Source organism: Geospiza fortis, unplaced genomic scaffold (assembly GCF_000277835.1).
Source record: "Geospiza fortis unplaced genomic scaffold, GeoFor_1.0 scaffold114, whole genome shotgun sequence".
Taxonomy (NCBI): Eukaryota; Metazoa; Chordata; class Aves; order Passeriformes; family Thraupidae; genus Geospiza; species Geospiza fortis.
In genome coordinates this window covers 2,729,955-2,741,716 of record NW_005054383.1, presented here as the reverse complement: position 1 = coordinate 2,741,716, position 11,762 = coordinate 2,729,955, and the positions used below count along the sequence as shown (strand labels likewise).

At 56.7% G+C, this 11,762-nt stretch overlaps 1 protein-coding gene across 1 annotated transcript in view; it reads right to left on the bottom strand.

Annotated features, from left to right (window-relative positions):
* Nucleotides 1-11,762, bottom strand: part of CLCN7 (chloride voltage-gated channel 7) — a 17,482-nt gene that overhangs the window by 1,331 nt on the left and 4,389 nt on the right. The window contains exons 3-22 of the mRNA XM_014308746.2: nucleotides 11,440-11,511; nucleotides 11,142-11,207; nucleotides 10,408-10,540; nucleotides 9,915-10,024; nucleotides 9,191-9,271; nucleotides 8,390-8,452; nucleotides 7,647-7,730; nucleotides 7,412-7,505; nucleotides 6,471-6,535; nucleotides 5,991-6,107; nucleotides 5,631-5,685; nucleotides 5,079-5,139; nucleotides 4,483-4,621; nucleotides 4,148-4,241; nucleotides 2,767-2,936; nucleotides 2,415-2,466; nucleotides 1,571-1,698; nucleotides 1,342-1,427; nucleotides 711-852; nucleotides 60-317 (exon numbers count right to left, since the gene is read on the bottom strand). Of these exons, the coding sequence (XP_014164221.1) occupies nucleotides 60-317; nucleotides 711-852; nucleotides 1,342-1,427; nucleotides 1,571-1,698; nucleotides 2,415-2,466; nucleotides 2,767-2,936; nucleotides 4,148-4,241; nucleotides 4,483-4,621; nucleotides 5,079-5,139; nucleotides 5,631-5,685; nucleotides 5,991-6,107; nucleotides 6,471-6,535; nucleotides 7,412-7,505; nucleotides 7,647-7,730; nucleotides 8,390-8,452; nucleotides 9,191-9,271; nucleotides 9,915-10,024; nucleotides 10,408-10,540; nucleotides 11,142-11,207; nucleotides 11,440-11,511 (2,070 nt within the window). The remainder of the gene's footprint in view (nucleotides 1-59; nucleotides 318-710; nucleotides 853-1,341; nucleotides 1,428-1,570; nucleotides 1,699-2,414; nucleotides 2,467-2,766; nucleotides 2,937-4,147; nucleotides 4,242-4,482; nucleotides 4,622-5,078; nucleotides 5,140-5,630; nucleotides 5,686-5,990; nucleotides 6,108-6,470; nucleotides 6,536-7,411; nucleotides 7,506-7,646; nucleotides 7,731-8,389; nucleotides 8,453-9,190; nucleotides 9,272-9,914; nucleotides 10,025-10,407; nucleotides 10,541-11,141; nucleotides 11,208-11,439; nucleotides 11,512-11,762) is intronic.

Below are 11,762 nucleotides of genomic sequence, written 5' to 3'. Positions count from 1 at the left end.
CTGCAAGGCAGAAGGGGCTGGGGGGGCTGCAGCACCCCCAGCCAGCCCCCACTGCCCACCCTGAGCCCTGGGGGGCTGGCAGAGGGGTCCCTGGGCGTTACCTGGGGCACGGTGTAGGGCGAGGGGTTCATGAACTCGCTGAGGTCAATCATGCACTCGCGCTCGTCCGGGGAGACGTGGATGGACTGGATGGGGGGGAAGCGGGGGTAGGCGTCCCGAAAATCCTTCAGCTTCAGCCGCCGCTGCACCAGGCTCAGGTTGGCCCTTTCCACAAAAACCTGGGCAGGAAAGAGAGGGCTGGGGACTGTCCCACAGAGCTCACAGGCACTGAGACAGTGCACAGGGCCAGGGAGGGAAAAGGGCAGAAGGGTGGGACGGACAGATGGACCATCTGCAGGAGCACAGCCTGTTTGCCACTCACTCAGGGTTTGTGAGCCCAGAGGGGTGCAGGATGATGTGGGGTAACCCCACCACCAAATGGCAGCACCCACCATCCCCCTGGGCGAGCTGAGGGAGATGACAGGGACCCTCTGCCAGCTGAGCAAGGCAGGCAGCAAGGGGCCTGAGACAGGACTCTGTCACCAGGAAAGCCAAGGGGCCATTGTGTGGGCAGGGCATGGGGCTCAGTGGCCCTGAGCTGCAGGGTGGGGGTCCCCACTGCCCCCAGCCCTCGGGGGGCCAGCCCAGCTGCAGCCCCTCCCCAGGAACACCCAGCCTGCCTGCGTGGTGTCGGGGTTGCTCTCCACCACGGGGAAGCCGTTGTGGTTGGAGGAGGTGTCACTGAGGATGTCCACGACCGTGCCCACGCGCTCGATCCTCCGCAGGCAGGTGACAGGAGTGCTCATCACCTCCCTGCAGGGAGAGCTCTGGGTGAAACACAGCCCCAAGGCAGCACACACTGAATCCTGCAATCACACGCTGGCTTGCTGGCAAGGGACCTATAAGCTCATCTCATTCCAAACCCTTCCCATGGGCAGGGACACCTTCCACTATCCCAGGTGACTCCAAGCACCATCCAACCCGCCCTTGGACAATTCCAGGGACTTAGGGGCAGCCACAGCTTCTCTGGGTAACCTGTGCCAGGGCCTCAGCACCCTCACACCCCAAACATCCCCCCCAACACAAATGACTCCTCAGTGCTGATGCCTCCTCTGTCCCCAAAAGCTGCCAGGGAGACAGGAAGGAACACACTGCAGGTCACATCCCTGCTGGGGAAGAAGCTGAGCTGTGGTACCAGGGGACAGCAGGTTCCTGTGACCAAAAGGTCACCACCTTCACTCCCAGCTCAGGCCAACCCTGGGGTCCAAAGGCTGCTGCCACAGCCATGCCCAGCCCACCTACCTGGCTGTGAGGGAGTGGGATGTCACTGGGGCCTCCCAGTGCAGGAAGGGGACACTTTGCAGCTGGATGTGCATGTCATACAGCCCCTGCAACAAGAGCCAAGCCATCAGGAGAAACCTGGTGAGATGGCAAAGGCCAGAGCCAGGCAGCAGCTCATCCCTTAGAGCGAGCACATGCCTGTCCTGGCCCCCCATGGCCCCCCAGCCCTGGGGAGCACAGCAGCCCTCACCTCCACAAAGTAGTCTCCCACAATCTTTGCTGTCATCAGCACCAGCATGATGGGGAAGCCGTAGGTGACGTTGCCTGTCGCCTCCATCATGATGACGGTGAGACTCAGGGTCATGCGCACGATCCCGCCTGCCAGAGGCACCCAGGGGGTTTAGGGGGGCAAGGAAACACAGAGTGAGGGCATCACAGAGCACCTGAGGGCCCTGAATCTCTCAGTGACCCCCCAGTGACCCACACAGAGTGAGGGCTGTAACTATGATATTTTCTGAAAAATCCTTTCTTTAGGATTTTTTCTCTTGAGAAGCTGAGAGGCCTCAGGAACAAAATGTAAACAATGGTTACCTGCTGCTGTGGAATGCAACAGGTGCATCTGTGATTGGTCTCATGTGGTTGTTTCTAATTAATGGCCAATCACAGTCAGCTAGCTTGGATTCTTTTTCTGAGACACAAGCTTTTATTATTATTCTTTCTTTTTCTATTCTTAGCTAGCTTTTGGATGAAATATTTTATTTTTTTAGTATAGTTTTAATATAATATATATCATAAAATAATAAATCAAGCCTTCTGAAACATGGAGTCAGATCCTCATCTCTTCCCTCACCCTAAGACCCCTGTGAACACCATCACAGAGAGCATCACAGAGCACCTGAGGGCCCTGAATCTCCCTGTGATCCAGGACTGCCCACCCAGGGTGAGCCCAGCCCTCACTGTGCCTGGCAGGGTGATGAGGGAGCTGACAGCCAGGCTTCAGCTGGGAAGGAAGCTGGAAGCTGTCAGGGAAGCAGGGAATGCTTTTTTCCCATGACATCTTTAGCCCAACCAGCACTGTGCCATGGGGAACTCACCCAGCTGTGCAGCAGCTCCCATCAGGGCGTACTTCCCAGGATCAGCCCAGATCTGAGCACAGGAAAGGAAAGGAGCCAAGTCACCTGCTGGCTCCAGGGCATTCAGAGATTGTCAGCAGAGTCCTGGCCCCCAAACCCCCTCCAAAGTGGGGAGAGCTGCCTGAACAACCCAGCTGCTGGCAGGGCTCCACTGGGAGGTGGAGAGGCCCAGACCCAGCTCATGAAGACACCAAGCAAGGAGCCAGCCCACTTCAGAGCTCTCAGCCAGCTCCAGGCACGCTGCCTGAGCCTGCCAACAGCCCAGCAGCGAGGGAGGAGGGCAGGGTGCCAGGGCTGCCCAGGCAGCACTCACCGAGCCCTTGGTCAGGTAGGACAGGGAGATGCCAAAGAGCCTCCCCCAGGCTGCCCCGATCAGCAGCGAGGGGATGAAGACCCCTGCAGACACTGTCAGGCCATAGGTCCAGCAGGCCAGGAAGAAATACATCAGTGTGAACATGCCCAGTGTCATGGGGTTGTAGGAGCCTGGGGTGGGGACAGAGCAGAGTCAGTGCTGGTCCCACAGCCCAGGGGACGCTGTGATGGGCAGCAGCAGCCCCACCATTCACTCCCAGCAGAGAGAGCCCCTCTTCTTGGGCTGCACCTCCTGCCCTGGCAGCACAGGTACAGCCCTTCAAACTGGCTGTTCAGGTTATTTCTGCCCCCTCCAGCACCCCCACCCAGCCAGGGCCATCCCAAGCCCTCACATCCCATTTTCCCATCCCATGACTTGTCCCCTTGCAGCCCTGTGGTTCCCAGACTCCCATGATGAACTTCAAAGCCCCAAGGGAGGGACTGCCAGGGCTGAAGGACAAGGTTGGGAGGACAGAATCCCACTACCAGCTTTGGGATCAACTGAGCAGGGCATGTCCTGCAAAGTCCCTCCCATCTTGCAGCTCCCACAGCTGCTCCAGCCAGTGCCATGCTGCCCCACAGCACAGGCTGTGCCATCCCAGTGAGACCCTGCTGACCCCACAGCCCAGCTAAGTGCTATTTTGGGCTTGCTGAGCAGCCCAATCTGGTTTAAACAAGCACTTTGCAACCCCTCCTTCAGACAGCAGCCTTGAGCCAGGGAGGAGCCAGCTCTGCAGGAGCAGCCCCAAGACACAGCATGGTCATCTTGGTCATCTCCTGGCTGCAGGTGGCCAAGCTGCACCCCCTGGGCTGAGGATCTCTCTGCTCCCCACCCTCGTGCAGCTGGGCACAGAACTCAGATTCCACAGCAGGCAGAGGAGATGCTGGGGTTACACCAGGTCCAAGGAAAGTGGAGCTAGAACCTGGGAACCAAACTGCATTTCCCAAACAAATCCAAAGCCCAAGATCCACCTCCACAACCTGCCCAGAAGGTAAAGTCATTATGGGGCAAGTGGCCCTGCTAATTAAGAAAACATCCCAGCAACATTTCCAGGACAGACTTCAGACACACAGCAAGGGTCAGACATGCCCCCACACAACTCAGAAGCAGCACAGCCTGCAAATGTGCACAACCAAAACCAGGTCCTTGGCCCCACAGCCCTTTGGCTGAGCTCAGAGGTGCCACCAGGCACAGCACCCATCCCTCCTCCTTCCACCACTGCAGCACAGTGCTCTGTGAAGCCCTCAGGGGCTGATCATGCTCTGCCTTGTCCCAGCAGTGCCCAAGGCACACATGGACCCTCTCTGCTGACGTTCAAGGCCTCCCTGCTGGGTGCACTGACCTGGAGGGTCATGGAACAGGTTGACCACGCTCTTCTCAGGTGTGTTGAAGAAGGCAGTGGCCATGGAGTTGTACTCTCCATCAGCACAGAAAAGCTGAAAAGGCGAGATAAGAAAGGGTTGGAAGTGGCAGGGAAGGCTGGGGGACGTGTGCCAGCGAGGAGCAGCTCTGGGCAGGGAGGACACCTACAGCATCCTTGTGTCTCCAGCTCTGCCTGCACTGGAGGGATCAGCTGCGAGGTGCAGTGCCCCAAACCCAGCAGGGTCTTGTCTCCCTGCTGAGCCCCCCAGGCTCAGGGTGCCCCCCAGCCTGAATGCATTCTGCAGCAGGTCCTACCTGCAGGGGATATGCCACAGAGCTCCCCTGGATGGGCTGGCAATCTCTGGAGCAGTAAATCATGACAAAGCCCACAGTCGCTGTCACTGCTGCCACCAGCATGGCCTCAACCACCTGCAGGCAGGGCCTGTGGATGTACCTGTGAATACAGGAGTGACAGTGGCACCCAGGGGTGTGGGCAGCACCAGCACAGCCTGGCTGGGCATGTCACATCAGGCACGTGACAGCCTGGCTGCCTCTGCTCCCTGCCCAGACCCTGCCAGGCTGTCCTGCTGCTTGAGAAGCTGCTGACAGGTAATGGCTGGGTCAGACTGGTCTCAGTTGGCTTTAGCAGCTCTCTCCCTTCTCTGAGTCCTCTCAGAGCACATGACAGTCAGGTCTGCAGTGTCTGCACCTCTCTGGGGCCCTCCAGTCACCGGAGGGAAATATTTGGCAGGGTCAGAGCAGTGCTGGGATGCTGCAGGGCACAGCCACAGGCAGTGAGAGGCACGTGGCACCTTTCAGGAACTGCTGCTGCTCACATTAAATGAGAGATTACAGCCATGCTCCATGTGCGAAACCCACATCAATCCCCTTCATGACCTGTGGGCTCTTACCTGATCCGGAACATTGTCAGCCAGTAATTGAGGGCATTGAACAGGGCTCCGAGGATCCCACCTGCAAATGGGAGGGAGGAAAAGCTCAGCACGCAGGACCCAGGCTGCCCACCACACAGGGAACCTCTGAAGATCACCCACAACCCATGCAGAGTGACCAGCAGCACATGTGGGCGCTGCCCCTGCAGGCAGCCAGGACCTGGCACCAGCAGGAGCCTGGCACCAGCAGCAGGGGCCAATGTCACAGTGCTGGCTCCAGGCAGGCAAAGGACAGGCCAAATCCATGGGGATAAGGGCAGCTCACACGGCAGCTCACACGACTGCAACACACTGATCCTGCCAACATGGGTTAAAGGGGCTTGACTTTGCTCCTAGGGTTGGGCCAGGATCCAGCTCTCATCCCTGCACAAGCCCCACAAGCAGCCTCTGCTCCAGAATTTAATGGATTCCCCATTTTCCCCAGGAAACTGGACACCAAAGCTCTTTAGACCCAGACAGAGAACAGAGGAAATTATTCAGACGAATCAAATGGAAAGAGCAGCATTCTCTTACCAACCACTCCCATAAAGATGAAGATAGGAATTTCCTGGATTGTGTATCCCATTTTCTGCAAGCAAGAAAGAAGTGGGTTTCACATCTCCTGGCACATTTGCAGGCCCACAATCAGTCACTGACTGCTGGGACATCACAACTCTGTGCTGGCACAAAGCTCCCAGAGTCTCCCCTGAACAGCCCAGAGCCTCCAGAAATTCCTTCTGCTGGGGCTGGTGGAGCTGAGATCTGGCCAGACCCCACAGCCTGCTCAGGCAGAGCCTGCAGGTCGAGGTTATAGACAAATTGATGTCCCCAAAGCTGCTGAGGGCTGTGTCCAACCCCTCCCCAGAGCCCTGCATGGGGAATACCTGTGCCTACCTCGTTGTCAAATCTGCCAAAGTTGATGAGCCCAGGGCTGGAGAGATCCCAGGCGTTGCCGTGGTAAACACTCAGGACAGAGTTCAGCGTGAAGGTGGAGATCATGGAGGCAAAGAACTGGAAGGAGATGCAGCCCAGAGTCACTGCCAAGTGCCCCCAGCCCCACTTGCTCACCACATGCCCCAAACCACCCCCAAGGCCCTTGGGCAGGGCTTGGTGCCCATGGTGTGCTGGGGACAGGAGGTCACATTCCCTGTGGTGGCACTCTGGGCAGCTTAGGCTGACCAGGGTCTGGCTTCTCCTTTTGCCTCTCTGTTGCCCTGGGGCAAGGAGCTCAGCCAGGCCCAAATTCAGCCCCTGAGGAGCAGGGCACAGGAGGGGAGCTGGGATGCTGTTCCTGGAGCAGGGGTGTCAGGGCACCCAGGAAAGGCAATGCCTCACACCAGAACCAGCAGCTCCCCACTGCCTTCCAGCACTTACAATTCTCCACGTCAGGAACTGGTTCCAGAATGAAGCCCCTTCCTCCAAGCTGAACAGGACACCCCCTGCAAACACAAGATACAACATCTACACAAGGGAATGTGCCACAGCCCCTTGGCTCCAGCAGCAGCCAAGCACGCAGGCCATGTGCCCACTCTGCCCAGACCCTGTCACAGGCAAGCTCTGACCAAGCCATCAGTGATGCACTGATCACAAAAAAGCCATTCTCCACCCCAGGGAGGCAACATTTGGGGTCTGAGGCAGATGAGCCCCTTGGGCAGGGCCAACACCTGCATGGCCTGGCAGGAAAACTTGCAAGGTCCCTGCAGTGCCCCATGCACATCCCAACAGCTGCCTCCAAGCAGGTGGGAGCAACCTCCTGACGAAATCCATGTCCAGGCACTGCTCAGTGCCAGACAGCATCAACTCAAAATGAAATAAAACAGACTCAAGACAAAGTCATCAGTGAAGTTCAAAATATTAGACTAGAAATTTCAACATCAAAAATACAAGAAATCTCACCCTAGAAATGTTTGAAATAGAAGATGACAGAACAAAAAAAATCAAACCACAAAACATACAGCTTCAAAGCAAAGTCAACACCTTACAAAATTACAGCAGCTTTTAAAAGACATCAATTAAGTCCAATCTGTTTTAAGAATTACAAATTATAAACTTACTCCACTTTTGAACATACCTAAGAGAAGACCATAATATCAAATGTCCAAGAACTTTAACTTTGACCCTTTAAAACTCAGACACATTGTTGTACTCCAAAAAACGCATTTTTCCTCACAGTGTTAAAAAAAACCAACTTTATAATCTCATATTTCAGTGAGACTCTTCTGTAAAAAAATCCTTTGTTAATATAAAATAAAAATAATATAAAAATACAAATAATATTAAAAAATCCTTTGTTAATAATAAAATAAGACACGCACCCACGGGGGCACCGAAGGCGGCCGAGACGCCGGCGGCAGCTCCGGCCGACACAAAATCTCTCTTCTCTGTGTCCCTGCGGAAGTACTCGAAGATCTGAAACAGCAGTGAGGGCACCTTTAGGGTTGGGCACAGGCTTGAGCTTAGGCAAGACCCAGGGGATGAGAGGGATGATGCCAAGTCACCAGTGGGAACAGCACAGAGGGGCACCTGCACCCCTGGGAGCTCCACACCAACCTTGAAGTCTCGCTTTAAGGACGTGGATCTTCCCTGGGAGATGCCAGCAGCAATCACGGATCCAGAGTGAATCATGGGTCCTTCCTAAGGGCCAGAGAGCACAGTGAGGCTGGGCAAGGAAGAACAGGCATGGCTGGATGCTGCTCAGCAGCTTGCAGTCCTGAAGCTGGATTGGGAGTATATCCCTCAGGGAAATACAGACCCTGATGTTTTCCCCCTTCCCATCCTGGAGGTGTTCAAGACAGGTTGGACAGAACTCTGAGCAACTTGGTCTACTGAACGGTGTTTCTGCCCATGGCAGGGGTTTGGAATGAGATGATCTTTAGGATCTCTTCCAACCTAAACCATTCCATGGTTTTATGAAATCCTTATCCTGGCATGTGCCTCCCTTGCCCACCTCCTGTGGAAAGAAGTGTTTCCCTTGCCTGCCTTCAATCCCAGCAGGCCAGAAAGGTCCCAATGGGGCACCCAACTCTCCCCCATCTACTGTTTGCAGGGACAGCCACTGATGGACAGGGGCTGCTGCTCTCTGCCCTCAGCCAAGCCACACACAGGCTGGCACGGTGGCACCACGTGCCCCAGGGACTCCCCAAGCTTGGCAGTGCCAGTCACCTTGGCCAGCACACACCAGGGAATAACACTGGGAAGTCACCACAGGGCCCCCAGCACAGGAGCAGTGACAGGCTGTGACACAAGTGCCAGCAGCAGGGACCAACACATCAGCAGCACTTTGTGCACATCACCTTCCCAACAGCCAGGCCGCCGACCACCGAGAGGATGACCCCGCAGACTTTGATCACCAGGGTCTGCACAAGAGAGAGGGACACAGCATGTCACAGGGGTGCCACACAGCAGAGAGGGACACAGCATGTCACAGGGGTGCCACACAGCAGAGAAGGACACAGCATGTCACAGGGGTGCCACACAGCAGAGAGGGACACAGCATGTCACAGGGGTGCCACACAGCAGAGAAGGACACAGCATGTCACAGGGGTGCCACACAGCAGAGAAGGACACAGCATGTCACAGGGGTGCCACACAGCAGAGAGGGACACAGCATGTCACAGGGGTGGCACACAGCAGAGAGGGACACAGCATGTCACAGGGGTGCCACACAGCAGAGAGGGACACAGCATGTCACAGGGGTGCCACACAGCAGAGAGGGACACAGCATGTCACAGGGGTGCCACACAGCAGAGAAGGACACCCCATGTCACAGGGGTGGCACGAGGACCACGGCCATGGCAGCCACAGGGGACACAGACCCAGTGGGCCCCAGGCATGGGAGGAGCCAATGACCCCAGGGAACTCGTGATTCTCATCCCCTCCCACTGTGGCAAACAGGGTTGGTCAATTTTCTTCTTGGCCAGAGCAAAAGTCTACCCAAAGCTGCTCTTCCCAGTGCCAGGGCAGGAGATTTAACCTCTGGGCACTGGGAGGAACAGCCATGGAGCTGGGAGCTCCTGCAGGGCCACAGGGTGGGCAGGGACCACTCCAGGACCACACAATGTGCCCAGGCCATCCCAGCACCTCCTGCTTCCTACCTTGAGCCGGACAACATGTGGAATCTTCACACCATTGAGGTAACATTTGATCTGGGGAATGCCACTGCCAGCTGCCACGGGCTGCAGGGAGCAGGGAGAGCTGTCACACACAGGATGGGGACACAGCAGCCACCTTACCCCTGTCACACAGCATGCCCTCAGGGTGGCTCTGAGGTGAGGCCAAAGCTGATCAACAGGCTCTGGAGATGGGCTTGAGGGAGACTTCCTAAGGGCAAATGTGCCAAGGAAAAGGAGCTGGATGGGTTCTTGGGGACACTGAGGTGTTCCCCCACCCTGTCACAGCTACAGAATGGTCACACTTGGTTGCCAGGGAGAGCAAAGGCAAAGCCACAAGGAAGGCACTGTGGATTAGAGTGATCCATAGGGAGTCCCAGACTCTGGCTCTGTCCTCCAGAGGCACCCAGCCAGACTGGTCAGTGCTGGTACTGGGATACACCCAACACAGAGAGGCTGAGCTAGGGCCAAGGCTTGGGAGAGCTGCACCCCTGCCAAGGCTGGAGCACAGCCTCTGCCCCAGGCTGCCAGCACATCCCAGCAGCCTGCCAGCCCCACAGAACCCCCACAGCACAGCACCCGGGAGCTGGGGCTACCAGGAGCCAAACTGGCAGAAACACATTCACTGGTCACAAAATTCTGCATGTTTTGTGGAAACATGACCCTGCTTTGCCCATGTAAAGAAGCCAGAACAGTTCCAGACTCTTACCTCTATGAAGGCAACAATCAGAGAGCCCACCATCACCACGCTGGCATTCAGGGTGGCCCAGAGCAACAGGGAGAAAGAGAGGCCTCCTTTGGTTGTGAACTTGTCAATGTCTGGGGCAGCAGCTCAAGGAAAAGCCAGCATTGCTTGGGTACCATCCCTCCCACCACAGCGTCTCACAGAATCACAGGGTGACATGGGCTGGATGCCACCTTAAAATCCATCTAGCTCCAACCCCCTGCCATGGGCAGGGATGCCATTCACTAGACCAGGCTGCTCCAAGCCCACTGTCACTTGGAGCACCCAGGGCAGCTGAAATGAGCCTCCTCTGTCACAGCAGTGCCCAGGCACAGCTCAGCCCTGCAGAGCAGCTGGGCAGCAGAGTCTGTGCCACCAAACTGGAGCGAGGAAGCGCTGCCCCCTTCCCCCAGGACCCCTCTCTCACAGCTCCTAGCAGATCCCAGAGGCCCCAGCAGGCAGTGCTCTGTGAGGATACTGTCCTTCACCACCCGGTACTTGAGGCCAGCCAGGTTCTCCACCACGATGTCGATGAAGCAGGCGACAAGGCCGGTGAGGATGCCGATCATGGCGCAGATCACCCAGCGCTTGATCTCCACCGTGCGGAAAGCCTGAGGGGCAGGAGCCCTCCCAGCCTGCTGCCAGCCAGCCTGGCACCCAGGGCACCCTGCCACCTCCCCCTGCCTGCCATCCAGGGCACCCCAATGTGTTCCCAAGCCTGGGAAGCTCTGAGCAGAGCCACGGAGCAGCAATGCTGGCTGACCCAGCGAAGCCTGGACCCAATTTTCTGATTTTAAGCAGTGCTCTTGTTCCTCTGTGGGATCCCTAAGATGCTTTTCCAGCTTGCCTGCCTCCATTAGGCCCATCCTCTTGGGGTTCTTGCTGTGGCACTGATTCCCAAAGCCCCCAGGGCAGATGTTTCACATGATTCCAGAAGTCCCTCTGCTCAGGGACCTGCCCCATGCCACCAGGCAGTGCCACCATGTGCACCCAGATTAGCTCCCATTCCAACCACCTCATGCTGGGTCCTTGATCCTGTGGTTTCACAGCTTGTCTCAAGCTGGTCAGTGCCCATAACCCCATCCCAGCTCCACCTAGGCTTTAAGCACAACCTCCTCTGGCCCAGAGAAGCCCCCAGCAGCTGGGCAGGGGGAACAGCTTCCCTTGTCCACCCCAGCTGAGATGATCTGTGGGCAGCCCAGCAAGACTCACCGCATGGTTTATCCTCCTCTCCTCCTCCAGGAATAGCTGGTTTTCACTGTTGTCATAGTCCAAGCTCTAGTTTAGGAAGGGGAGATGCTGTTATTGTCTACCACCAGTCAAAGAGACCCCCATGCTGGGGAGGGCTGCCCTCTGCTCCTCACCCTGCTCCTGTTATCATTTTCTTTCCTCCATTCCACTCTTTCTGCACTGAAACTGCCCTCATGGGGCAGCTGTGAGCCCTGGCCCTTCACACCTCACCTGCTGCACCCCAGAGGGCAGACACAAGATGGGGCAGACAGGCACCTACCTCATACTTGAGTGACAGCAGCTTCTCATTGTGGGGGATCTCGTTGGGACGCTGCCGAGGGACCTCTGTCTCCTGTGGGATGGGATGCACAGCTCAGGATGGTCAGGTGAGAGTCCAGCCCTCCCATCCACATACAACTGTTAGTTTAACTCCTTCTGATGCTCAGGAGATGCACAGAGGACTGCAGGTGCAAGCTGCCTGGCAGGCAGGGATCTGGGATGATTTTCCACCACTTGGTGGATGTGTGGGATTTAAGGCAGCTGGAGCAGGGGTGCACCCTCAGCAAGCACCACTGCCACACTAACCTGGCACTGAACACAAGC